Source organism: Piliocolobus tephrosceles, chromosome 13 (genome assembly GCF_002776525.5).
Source record: "Piliocolobus tephrosceles isolate RC106 chromosome 13, ASM277652v3, whole genome shotgun sequence".
Lineage (NCBI taxonomy): Eukaryota > Metazoa > Chordata > Mammalia > Primates > Cercopithecidae > Piliocolobus > Piliocolobus tephrosceles.
The window spans coordinates 29,126,146-29,140,193 of NC_045446.1; the positions used below are offsets into that span (position 1 = coordinate 29,126,146).

General features: G+C 41.1%; 1 protein-coding gene across 4 annotated transcripts in view; it reads left to right on the top strand.

Moving 5' to 3' along the window:
* The window catches only part of SLC1A2 (solute carrier family 1 member 2), a 164,994-nt gene that overhangs the window by 148,046 nt on the left and 2,900 nt on the right, over positions 1 to 14,048 (top strand). For all 4 annotated transcript variants that reach the window (XM_023185514.2, XM_023185513.2, XM_026454070.1 and 1 more), the window contains one exon: positions 10,837 to 11,068. In XM_023185514.2, the coding sequence (XP_023041282.1) occupies positions 10,837 to 11,068 (232 nt within the window). The remainder of the gene's footprint in view (positions 1 to 10,836; positions 11,069 to 14,048) is intronic.

Sequence of the window (14,048 nt, forward strand, 5' to 3'; positions counted from 1 at the left end):
TATCCATAGGACCTTGGGCAAGTGACTTTCTGAGCCTCAGCTACATTATGTGTTAAATGGAGCAACAACCTATCAGGCTGGAAGCAAGAGTCTAGGTTCAATGCCTTTGAGTGCCCTTCTAGTTTTAAGACCTAGAGTAGAATTCTGCTGGGGATGAATGTTTGTATACAAATAAACATGAGCATTCCTTTTAAGAGGAAAAGAAAAAGGAAGGGTAGAGGATCCTGGGAAAATGTGTGTAGCTGTTTGTAGCTAGGTCGGATCTGCTTTGAATTAGTAATGGTGGCACATTCTTTCTCACCAGCAAGAGGAGTTCTGGAAACTAGCTCTTGGTTATGGGCTCTGTGACTATTGGGTGTTCATTAGTGTGTAAGTGGTGGTGGGGGCTAAGATGAGATGGGGTGCAACTGGCCATTCCCTAGATAAGTAGCCTGTGGAGGAAAAGCAGAGAAAAAGAAAAGGGGGAAATTTTTTTTCTCTTTAGCCAAGGTTTGCAAGCTTTCATAACTCTAGCAATTTTTCCATTAAAACCAAACAAAGCCTACAGTGACATTTAATGTGTCATAGTGTTTGCCGACTGCTGGAGACCAGCCAGCCTCGTTACTACCCTTTAAGCCCTGGATGGTTTTCAACAGGCAGGCTTAGCTGCTCTGTAAATGTCATGGTGAAAACCAAGATTCTGGAGTCCTGAAAAATGCCGAGTCCGAGAGCACCGGATGGGTGGGACTGTTTAAAACTAGAACCTTTCCCTGGGTCCAAGAAGCCCTTTGTGTCAGGAGCCCTTGGCAGATATTTATAAGAGAACTTGCTGACACCCCAATGTCTCTGACAGAGACAGGATGGAGTGATAAGTGGGAGCCAATACCAGGAAGAGGTAATAAATAACTGGGTCTGGCTACAGGTAGGAAAAGGAAAATCAAAATAAAGTGAAATCCAAGTGGACCTGTGGCCCAATTCTCACGTAAGACTCTGCTGGTGAGATCTTTTCTGGGCTCACATGTGCTAATTGGGGAATATAGTTGAGATGGCACTTAGAAGGAAGACCTCAAAGAGCCTCCACCCTCTAGGAGTGCTCTGAAACTCCTCCCATTGGCATTCCTCTCTGGAGAGAATAGAGCATTCGTTCTCAAACTTGAGCATGCACCAAAATCTCCCAGAGATTTATCTGAGGTGGGGCTGGAGAACTGGCATTTCTAACAAGTTCCCAGGTGATTCCGTTGGTGCAATCTCCAGGGACTCTCCCTTCCAGAAGCAATGAACTAGAGACAGGGAAGGAAAACAGGAGTTTCTGATTGTGGGTATATGAGCAACTCTACTTTTTTTTTGAGTAACGGTTGACAGTTCATGCATCCGTTCAAAAAAAATAGATTGAAAGGATGCAGGATGCAAATAGCTAATACTTAGTGAGTGTCCCTTAAGTGTTAGACATTGTTCTAAGCATTTTACATGGGCTCGTTTAAAAGTCACAGCAGATTATGAAGCAGCTAATAGTATTATCACTGTCTTACAGTTGAGAAAACAGGTTCAGAGAGAAGTAACTTATCCCAATTTAGTGGATATTAACTGGCTGACTTGGGGTTCAAACCCAGATGATCTAGATATCCTTGGGTGTTCCAGGCGAGCTCATCTGAGTTCTGCTGTTTTAAAAATTTAAGACACACATGTATGCGCGCACGCGCGCACACACACACACTTAACTGACTGACTTACCCTCCACTCGTGGCTGGTGGAAAACAAAACTAATTCCTACATTAATCTTTTCTTTGAAGATTTTAGGGGCTTATGTCTGTCTTAGTCTTTTGCTTTGATTTCCCACTTCCACTGAATTCTCTTTTTTACACCTTATCTCCAGTCTACATCAATGTCACCAAGGAATGTGGCCCCTTTTCCACTAAGTCCTTTCCTCTCTCGCCAAAGTGTCTCTGACTTGAGGCAGCGTAATTGCAGATCAAGGCGGGATGGGGCAGGGCTGTAGTTCTGTGCAGCAAAATCATTTTTAATATATCACAAAATAAATGCGTGTTCATAGAAAAGGGAAGGACAAAGTTCAAAAGAGTAATAAAATGAAAAAGAAGTCATCTCCCCTTCGCCTACTGTTGAATCTCAAGTGTTATTTCACTGTTAATAATTTCAGGTAGGACAGAAATAAAATAAAAATGTAATGTTAGACATCTCCTTTTTAAAAAAATCTTTTAGTATTCCCCACTCCTGGGAATTTCCCCCTGGGCCTCCTTGTTCTCCATCTTTGAATCTTTCCCCGGCTCTCTGGACACCCCTCTCCTTTTCATCTGTAAAGTAATCTGAGCTCTCTGTGCCTCTCTCCTCATCCTTTTAGATCATGGCCTGCACTCTGACTTTTTACCACCAAAATATCCAACCAGATGTTTTACTAAACAAAAACCAATTGTGTCTCTAGAGCTAATCTGCTTTCAAGTCTTAAACTCACAATCCATCCTGGCCCTGCCCCTTCCACACACCAGCCTCCCCATTCTCCCCTGCCCAGCCCGTGCCATAAGTAAATGAAACATAGTCTCAGTCCTCAGGAGCTTATAGTCTAGTAATGTGGTCAAGAAATCCCAGTGGAGCATGCTAGGTGCAAAAAGAAATGGATAAGATGTAGTGGAGGAATAAAAGAGAGAATGCTCTGATCCTGTTTTCACTTGGACTAAAAATGGTAATATAAGGAGAAGCTTCTTCTGGGTCATATAAGCCTTTTATATAAAAGAGCCTTGGTGGAGGACCTCTTGGTTGACAAGCACTCAATACATGTCAGCAGTTATTATCTTCTCAACATGCTTGCAGGTGAGTATCACTCTCCATATGTTATCAGTGAGAAAGCTGAGCAGGACAGGCTAAGAAATCTTTTCTGTTGGAGCTGGGATTGTTATCCAGGCTGGAATCCAGACTTCGTGCTCTTAGCCAATGCTTACATGGATCTCCTTTTCTTCCCTAACCCCATGTGACTTTAGCCCTTCAATGCCCAGAGCTGTGCCAGCCTTCCTCAGATTTGGGGCCTCAAGTGACCCCTCTGCCACACCCTGCCCCTAAAGACAGTCCCTTGGCACCATGCATCCTGAGAGGCAGGCGCTATGTTTTGTTTCTATCAATATTAAGTTGAACCATATGAAATTGCCAATATTTGACCTTTTTATATTGAAATACATGGCAATTTCATATGGTTCAATCCAATGCAAGACACCAGATGAATTGTGGGTGACCCAGCTCCCTCAGCCGTGTTCTTCTCTGTGAACCAGGATTTCCAGACAATTTCACATTTCCCTGCTAGAGGATTTAGACTGAGAGATGAAGATGAGACAGAGTACCTTGGTACTTGTTTTTCTTCCAGTGAACCAGACCCAGTGACTCAGTGTGAAATAACTCAGTCAAGCCCCTCTCTCATTTTTGGTTCCTGGTGACCTCTAAAGCATAGCCGTGTCATCTGTAGAAAACCCACGAAATAGGCCAGGCACAGTGGCTTACGTCTGTAATCCCAGCACTTTGAGAGGCTGAGGTGGGTGGATCACGAGGTCAGGAGTTCAAGACCAGCCTGGCCAACATGGTGAAACCCTGTCTCTACTAAAAATACAAAAATTAGCTGGGCATGGTGGTGCATGCCTGTAATCCCAGCTACTCGAGAGGCTAAGGCAGGAGAATTGCTTGAACCAGGATGCGGGAGGTGTGGTGGCAGTGAGCCAAGATCACACCACTGCAGCACTCCAACCTGAGATACAGAGTGAGACTTCATCTCAAAAAAAAAAAAAGAAAACCCATGAAATGCAAGATCAGCTTTCATCTTCATCCCCTTCTTTCAGTCCTGACACACAGCCTCTAGACCCAAAGATGGCGTCACACACTCTAAAAGTTGTTTTTTACCAAGCCTTAAAGCTCCTGAGGTCAACACGAAAGACAGGGTTTCCTGAGTGGTCAGGGATGATTGTGAGAGAAAATGAAACTCTTTGCCTGTGGAGAAACTTTCCACACATGAACCGCAAACTCCCATGTCCTGCTTTGGGCCCGAGTTAAACTTCCCCAGAGTTGGTCAGACATTCCCCTGACAGCTTCAAGGGTGTTCTACCTTGCAGCATTTTCAGAAAAGAAGACCCACGTAGAGCAGCCATGACCTACCTCCTGGCTGGGCGTCCTGGGAATCTTCCCAGAATGCCTTGTGGCAGAGAAACCTGGCATGAGAGGGTTCTGTATTCTAGTTTAATCCAAATTAACAGCTTTCTGTTTAACAGAACCCCTTTAACATCCTGCCTTCTCACTTAGAAACCTATCTTCATAACCTTGCCTTTTACTCCTTCCCTTCTGTATTGATGGAATACAGTCCCTCCACCAAAGGAAATGGCCTTTATCTGCACTCTGGATTTCCGTCCTCTCTGATCTCTCTAGGAACCTAACTTCATCAATTATTCCCCCTTCTCTGTATCTTCAGTTACTTCTTCTCCACCAACGTCTTCTCTTTTTGATTTAAACATGTTCAGATATTCTACTTCTTAAATTAAAAATTTGATCTCCTTTCCATTTCCATCTGCCATTTCCTCTCCTTCCTTTCTTATCAATCATCTTGAATAAGCTGATTATACATAATGTCTCCATTTCTTCACCTCACATTCAATTTTTCACCTGTAGTAAGCTGGCTTCTATCACTACCTCTGTATTGAAACTGCCCTTGCCAGGCCAATAGTGACCTCTTTGTTGTTAAAACCAAAATAGCTTTTTTATCTTTATTATTATTATGATTATTTTTGACGGAGTCTCGCTCTGTTGCCCAGGCTGGAGTGCAGTAGCGCTATCGGCCCTCACTGTAACCTTCATCTCCCGGGCGTAAGCGATTCTCCCACCTCAGCCTCCAGAGCAGCTGGGATTACAGGTGCACGCCACCATGCCTGGCTAATTTTTTGCATTTTTAGTAGAGACAGGGTTTCGCCATGCTGGCCAGGCTGGTCTCAAATACCTGACCTCATGATCCGCCCACCTCAGCCTCCCAAAGAACCTTCTTACCCTCATCTCACCTGATCCCTAGATAATAATTAGCATTGTTTGCCACACCCTTATTTTGGAAGCGTACTTCCATTTAGTTATGAAATGCCAAACTCTTCTAGTTTCCTTTCACTTTTGCAGGCTCTTATCTTTCCCATTCATTAAATGTTGGTTGACCTTAGTGTTCCAGCCTAGACTGTCTGCTTTTTTCACTCTGCATTCTCTCCAAGGATTAACTAAGCACCTCTGTGGCATCCTCAGTCGTCCCTATGTGATGAATCCTATTATCACCTGCATCTCAGATGTGTCTCCTGACCGTCAGTCTATATTACCAGCCATCTCTGGGGCATCTGCTCATAACTGAGTCATATGCTTCACCCTCAACAGGTCCAAACCAAAGCCAGAATCTTTTCCACTCCAACTCATCATACTCCCTACATATGCTTACATTGTCTACTGGTTGCCCAAACCAGAAACCTGAGAGGAATCTTTGACTCTTTTTTATTCCCTGTAACCAGTCTTCAAGTCCTGTAATTCTGTGTCCTGAGTCTTGCTCAAATCCATCTTTTTCCAAATCCACCATATCCTCACTAACTGGATTTCACTCTTTCAGGCTTAACGTTTTTTAGTTTGTTCTTCACAATGGAGCAAACATGATCTTTTCTTTCAATGGTTCTTCATTACACTTGGGATAAAGACTAACCCCTGAACTTGACTGATAAGGCCATACATGATTTGGTTAATTCGTATTTTCTGCATCTCTCACTATACTTGTTAGCCATCCTGAATTCATCTAAGTGTTCCTACCTCTTAGATTTCCTGCATATTATTTCTTTCCTCTCTCTAGCTCATTTTCTTGGACTTATCCTTAGGGCCAACTCAAGATATTTCTACTTAAAGCTTTTATTATGACCCGAGTGTGATAGTGTTCTACCTACATGACCCTGTAGCACTCTGTACTCATTTCTTTTTGAACATTTATCTCACTCTAGTGGAGGAGATAGACAAATAAACAGTACATGGGTTCTTGGGGAAAAGGGAGTTTAGGAAAGATTTTTGCTGCCTAGGCAATTGGCATAATGCCCTTACACACTCTAAGAAGCTTATTAAACATCTGTTGAATAAATAAATTCCCTAACAAAGAACTCAAAGTATTAGAGTTGATGTTTTCTTCTTCTTTCTACTTGGCTATTAACATGTGTAAGAAAATGAACATTTTCATGCTCATGTATGCCTGTAACCTACAATGAGTACTTAAAACATGTCTAGTATTTTTCTTATTCCACTTAATACAACCTCCTCTGAGGCTGGTATTAGCCTCATTCCCTATTTCATGCTGAGGTGAAAAGTGATTTCCTCAAGTGGGAATCAGAAGACCTGGGTTAGTGTTCTCACCCAAGGTCCAGGGTCCTTTGCATCTTGAGTTTCCATCAAAAGAATAAAAGCATCAATCTGCTTTTATTGTTTTTAAAAAATTCATTCATTCATTCATTCATTTTTGAAACAGAGTCTTGCTCTGTTGCCCAGGCTGGAGTGAGGGGCACAATCTTGACTCACTGCAGCCTCCGCCTCCCAGGCCGAAACGATTCTCCTGCCTCAGCCTCCCAAGTAGCTGGGATTACAGGCATGCACCACCACGCCTGGCTAATTTTTGTATTTTTAGTACAGACTGGGTTTAGTAGAGACCGGGCTGGTCTTGCACTCCTGACCTCAAGTAATCCACCCACCTCAGCCTCCCAAAGTGCTGGGATTACAGGCATGAGCCACTGCATCCAGCCAGTCTGCTTTTATCCTGTACAACTCTGTCTTGCATCCATTCCTGTCCTAATGGCTATTTCATTGGCCAGAGTTCTTTTTCAGATGCAGGGAGATCTGATGGCATGGAAGAGATGTGGTGGTAAAAAGAAAAAATGTGGGGAAAACTTACTCAGAAATCCTATTCCAAAAACTTGGCTACTTCAGTGGCTGCTTCTGGAGAGCAAGGATTTGGTGTCAAGGGTTGAAGAAGCAGTCGTTTGTAAACTTATGTCAACCACTTGAGTGGAAATGGATTTGTTAAACTGGAAAAGTCATTAACCCTTTAGCATAGTATTTTGTGCTTTTGTTCAAAACATGGTATGTGAGTGGAGTTATCCCCAAAAAGGATAGGACCTAGCACATAATGAGTGTCAACTATGGGCTAGGAACTGAATTTGTCTTCCCCAAATTCTATAAAGTATTAATAGTTATTTTGGCTACATGAGAAAAATTATGCTTGAGCAAGTGTCTTAGTCCATTCAGACTGCATAACAAAATACTATAGACCAGGTGGCTTATAAACAACAAAAATTTATTTCTTACAGTTCTGTGGAGGCTTGGAAGTTTAAGATCAAGGCACTGGCAGATTCTGTGTCTGGTGAGGGTCTGCTTCCTCACAGATAGCTATCTTTTCACTCTAGCCTCACATGGTAGAAAGGCCAACGGGTCTCTGTTGGGCCTCTTTTCTGAGGCCACTGATCCCATTCATGAAGGCTTCACCCATGGGACCTCATCACCTCCCAGTGGTCCCATCTCCAGATACAATCACCTTGGAGATTAGGTTTCATCATATGAATGTTGGGGGATGCAAACATTCAGATCACAGCAGTAAGTCATCCAGATTGCACAGTTAGTAAGTGGCTGAGCTAGATTCAAAACCAGGGCTGTGTGGTTCCAGGGTGCTTCTCAACATGTGGCAGATGCTGGATTCGGGAATAATACTGCTTGTGTTCACACTTGCTTTATGACTTTACTAGGATGTGAGACTTTGGGAAGCCACTAATCTATCCAGGCCTTAGTTCTGTCATCTAGTAAATATGAATAATAATCCCTCTTCAGAGTTATAGTGAGGGTTAAATAAGGTAGTATCTATAAAGTATATTCTTTTTTTTTTTTTTTTTTTTAAGGCAGAGTCTCACTCTTGCACAGGCTGGAGTGCAGTGGCATCATCTCGGCTCACTGCAACCTCTGCCTCCCAGGTTCAAGCAATTCTCCCGTCTTAGCCTCCCGAGTATCTGGGATTATAGGCACACAGCATCATTCCTGGCTAATTTCGTACTTTTTGTACTGTATTGTTAACCAGGCTTGTCTCAAATGCCTGATCTCAGGTGATCCACCCGCCTCGGCCTCCCAAAGTGCTGCAATTACAGGCATGAGCCACCATGCCCAGCCTATAAAGAATATTCTTACACATAGTAAGTGTGATATAAATTTAATTGTCATCATCATTATCACCACCACCACCACCATTACCTTTGGTCTCTTTCTTTGCCAATAATGCAAATTATTCTGGCCTATGAGATCAATGGGTACTCAGAGTATTGCTCTGGAAGACCTTAGCATTCTTTGAAATTTTGCAATTGGTCAAAGGTATTGGATATGTAAACTAAAAAGTATCTGAGTCAGGTCTCAATCAATTTAGAAGCTTACTTTTCCAAGGTTAAAGACATGCCCAGAAGAAAAAAACATGGAATCACAGAAACAGTCTGTAGCCGGTACTTTTCTCCAAAGATGATTTTGAAGGCTTCCATATTTAAAAGGACAATGCAGTCTGGAGGGAAACCAGGGAGAGTTTGGTCACTTTACTGATTCCACATGTTGCCTGGGAAAAGAAGCTGATAGGGGAATAGACAATTAGGTATTTGTCTTGTGCTCAGTAAATCGGCACTTTACATAAGATAAGGTGAACATAGAGTAGCTACCTGTGGAGATATTTAACTATTAGCTATCTGCTTAGGAACAGAAGGAAAGGCAGTTTCTTGCATGATTCAACTTTTGGCTTTTTCTTTTTTTTTTTTCCATTTGACATAGTAAATTGGGGGCTGGAGTTTTTACTTTCCTTTCACAGATATATGACTCAGGATACATTCCAAAAGGGACTGAAAGTATAGTGGGGTAGCTCCAAAGTAGACCACAACCATATAATGGACAAATAGGTCAGCTAGTTAGTTGGGAGTGTTGCCATAGGAATTGTGCTATAAATAGGGTTAATGTTTTCAGGGGGTGATAGTAACTTAACTAGCCATATTTGGATGAGCTACCTAGAAGTTGCCACAAATATATTTTAATTGACTTGATACAATTTATAATAATATTAAAATCATACATCATAAATATTTTTTTGAGTTCTTATTAAATGTCCGGAAGCATGTAAGCACTTTGTTATCTTATTTAATCTTCACAACAACCTTATGTATTGGAGATTTTTATTATATTCATTTTATGAATGAGGCAACTAAAGCTCTCAAATGTCAAGTATGATCAGGATTGTCACACAGGCAAGGGACAAATTGGCATTCAAATCCAAATCAGGCTGCCTCTAAAGTCCATGCTTTTTCTTAACTACTGTCATGTATTCCTTCCTAAAACCCACATACTGGGACTTCTTAGCCATCTATTCCAAGTGCCCGATTTTGTGGATGACCTCAAGACCCAGTCTTCATTCAGATGTAGACCCGATCACCCTGCTGACCCGATCATCTGCTGAGGCAGATTCTCCAAAGCAGAAGAGGCGCAAGAGCATTCTCAGATGGAGAGATGCCGACAAGAGTTTAAACTACAGCTCTGATGACATTTTTTTCCACATTTTCTTCTTAGTTGAAATCAGAAAGACGACCAGCTTATACTTTGCAAACAACTGGCCTTGCAAGGGAGCCAGGCCTGACTCTTCCTAGTGCAGCTTCCTTATTATTCTCTAATAAGAAATAGATTTAATAATAGCAACTAGAATTTATTTAGAGTTTGTTTCAAGAAGAAGTTAAAGTTTCCGCTTTGCCTGGAACTAATATTATTTGAATTGAAAGCTGGAATGTCCTGGACTAAGACTGTCTCAGCAGCATCTTTATGTAAACTCCTTCATTTTAATTTTTTTAAACATTTTTTGTAGTTTTCCAGCATCGTTTTAAGACTTTGAATATCCGGTAAACATGGCCAAAAGGATTCTTCACACTGATTTGACTTGAACTTATGGATGAGAGGAGAAAACTTACTCTTAAGAATTTAATTAGCTTTCCTGGCACTGAATTTCTAAGAGAGAGAGTTATCAACCATCCTTTTTTCAAGTTAAAACTTGCAACACAAGATTTGGAGAAGGATTTTCTTAATATTTCCTGATTCCAGAAACACTCTGGAAGATTTAGGTTTTTTTTAGGTTAATAGAGCAAGATAAAGTATTTTGTTTTTTTCAGGACGAGTAGTCAGTCATAACACATATTGGTCAATGAGAAAATTATGGCTGGATTTCTTATCTAACAGCTGTGTCTGTGTGTGAGGGAAGTGGGTGCAGGGAGAAAGGAAGGCTTAGTTCCCATTCTTACAAAAACAATGACTTTTCTACTATGAGAAAGTTCACAGATGGTTAGTTTTTCCAGTAAAACTAATAAGTAACATAAGCAGAGATAGTGTAGAGTCTTCAAAAACAGAACAGTTTAAATCAGGAGTGGTTGCTGCACTCAGGTAGGTGTGTCTGGAGCCTGTGTACTAATTCTGATTTAGACACATTATTTTTCTTTAATCCTTTCTTTCCTCCTCCTCCTCCTCCTTTTCCTTTGCTACTGGTTATTGGTGTTTACCATTTGCCAGACATTTTACCAAGCACTTTACATATAATATCTCACTGAATTTTCACACAGTCTATGAGAGAAGTATAAGCATCATCTCCAACTGACAAACAAGGAAGTCAAGGCTCATGAAGGTTAAGTAACTTGCCCCAAATCAAGCAGAGGGAAAAGGTAGAGCCAGAACTCAACCCTACGTCTCTCTGACTCTAGACCTTGACCTTTCAACTACCACATAATACTGCTTCCTCACTGAACCTTTTCTGTTCTTTGTTCTCAGGGACAGGATGAGAACTTCAGTCAATGTTGTGGGTGACTCTTTTGGGGCTGGGATAGTCTATCACCTCTCCAAGTCTGAGCTGGATACCATTGACTCCCAGCATCGAGTGCATGAAGATATTGAAATGACCAAGACTCAATCCATTTATGATGACATGAAGAACCATAGGGAAAGCAACTCTAATCAATGTGTCTATGCTGCACACAACTCTGTCATAGTAGATGAGTGCAAGGTACATTTCCCGTTCATGGATATCGAGACCTGTATATAGTAGTGCATGCTCGATTTCTTAAGAAAACAAAACAAAACAAAACAAAAACCATAAAGCCCTGCATGTATTATTGTCACATTTATTTTTCTAAAGAATCATGTAACCCAAGCTTCTGTGAGTCCCAGATCATCTAATTCTGTGTCTAACATGGCAGGAAATCAACAAGTCTGACAGAGAAAGAGTCAATCAGTTGCTTATTTTGTCCATGTGATGTGAAACAACCATTGGATTCCCCCATCTACCCCACTTGACTAATGTGACCAGTTATCTTGAATATTTTGCCCAAGAGTTTGTGGTTACTAGAGCTTTTCTGACTTTCAAATATTTGATTCCTCAATTGAAACATCAGGAGAAATCCCCAGCTGATGTACCTAGCACAAGTATTGTCCTTGCTATATATCACATATTGGTCAAAAATGTGCCCACATAACTTTACACAACTATCTTTTTCTTAATTATTTTTGTGGGAAAGGTGAATTTTGACCTGAGAGTACCTTGCTCCAAAAGTGGGTAAACAATTTCAAGTAAAGAACAGGTATCCTTCAGGACAATTACCCAGAAATGTCTCTTTAAAAACACTACATCTCAGACATTGCCTGGCCACGCCATCTTTCTGCAGCATGGATGTTCTGGGCTCTCCTCCAAGCTGTTGGGTGCTAATTCTTCAAGCTTGAGGGGTTCTGTCTGGCCTTCATTGTAACTAATTTGACGTTGTCAAAGTCAGAGTGTCATGACCAGAGTAAAGCAAACTTGGAGAAACCCTGGCAGGTGAGCAGAATCAACTCTGGGGGTTGGTTTCTAAAATGATTCCACATAGCAGCTGAGGACAAGCTGAACCCAGCCAGAGATCTCTGGTACCTTTTTGACTTCTGTTGACAAGGTCACATGTAATCACTAATTTCTTCCTTTATTACTTCTGGGTCATTACAAATACATACTATGGCTCTTGCTGGGCAACTAAGGATGTCACAGAAACAATTCTCTTTACTGGATTGTAACATAGGTCCAGAATTCTCATAGACTAGCACAGACTTTTGCTTGTCTTCTCTATATAAGATACATACATGGGTGAACAAGGACTCTGAAACAAATTAGGGAGGGAAACCATCCATCAAGAGGCAATTGCACAAGTTTATTAATTGACTCAGTGAAAATGATTCAAACTATTAGAAATTCAGATGTACCTAAAGGATATGATGCATTCTCATGGAAAGCTGGTGTTTCCCACATCTGAGTGTGCTGGATTATTCCCCATCAAAATGTTAGTTTGAATCAACAAGGGTCAATAATCTTGTGAATGGCTTTATGTTCTATTATATTTAAGTACTTGTTGTGTGCCTTGTAAGGTTTAGTTGAATGTCCCTGTCTCATTCCTGTGAGATCCTATATTTTGATTATTCATCAAGTATTTATTAAATGCCTATTATCTATAAAGCCATAAATTAGGCACTGGAGGACAGCAAGAAGAATGTACAATGTTGATAAGAAGACTTGAACTCAAATTATTGCCATATGAGGAAAAGTTATGTAAAACAAAACATCACGATTTTTTAAAAATTTCATAATTATATTTGAGAAGAATCCTAGTGGTTAATTGCATATGGCCCTTTTGGAGTTTCTCAAGAGGCTTCTTAATATTTTGTAGGACACTTTTTGAAAAAGAAGGTGTGTGCACGTGGAGGTATCTTTAGATTTCAGACTTCCTGGATTTGTTTTTGAAGGACATCAAGCACATGAGGATAAATTTGCTTCTTTTTGTTTGTTTTTGAGACGGAGTTTCGCTCTTGTTGCCCAGGCTGGAGTGCAACGGCGTGCTCTCTGCTCACTGCAACCTCCGCCTCTCAGGTTCAAGCGATTCTTCTGCCTCCGCCTCTTGAGTAGCTGGGATTTTTTTTTTTTTTTTTTTTTTTTGTATTTTCAGTAGAGACAGGGGTTCTCTGGTCAGTAACTCCTTATCTCGGGTGATCCACCCACCTTGGCCTCCCAAGCTGCTGAGATTACAGGCGTGAGCCACTGTGCCTGGCCAATTTGCTTCATTTTTAAAAGCAAACTATTTCAAACCCTATAAGGAAATGTGAATTATCCATATCAGTAGGAAGTAAGCTAATTAGCAGTAAAGCTTTGTCCCCAGTTATACTACTGTGACCCAGCACCTAAAATAGTGTCTGGCATGTTTTAGGGGTCTCAATAAATATTTGTTGAATGTATCCTTTTAGCATCTTTAGTCCTTGCTATATTTCAGATAACGTTTTTGCTGGACATTCCATAGAGATAGTGGATCAATCTCTATATAAATGACCATCAGCCAACCATCTGCAAACTCATTGGTTAATTAACCTTTAGGTGACCAGTGGTCAAGCTGAGCAGGTCTTGAAGATGATGAAAATAGCTCTATTGGTTTATCCACTGTTTCAGCTGTTTACATTTTTAATGAAATGGTTGGGTTCAGCTCAGTGAAGGCTATTTTATCCTCAGCCTTTGCTAGGTAAAGCAAGTTGATTTTTCTCACTCTAAATCAGTTAACTGTGTTGACGCTGATGTGGGAAGGAGGCAGCCAGAGCCATGGAGATACATTTACACCTTCTGAGGATATCTGGGTCACATTTATTTATTCCTTTGAACTTCCTTATGGTTAATTCTGTCTCGCTATTTCCCACTTTTTAAAAACTGAGACGGGAGATGTCAGCACTTGCTTCCAATGCCATCCTCTTTTTCTTTTCTATTACCCAAGTGGTTGGAGCAGAGAGGCTTGGGGAATGGAGTCCTAGCTTTCTTTAGCCCGGCCAAGAAAGGAAATGCCAAAAAAAGCTGCTGTCCCAGATACTTTGAAACATAGGCCCCAGTATTTACAAACAAAAAAACAAAACAAAAACACTTCCCCCCAAGTGCTGTCTGGTCTTCCAAAGGCACCACACTGTGATTGGTAATTTTGTACCACTAT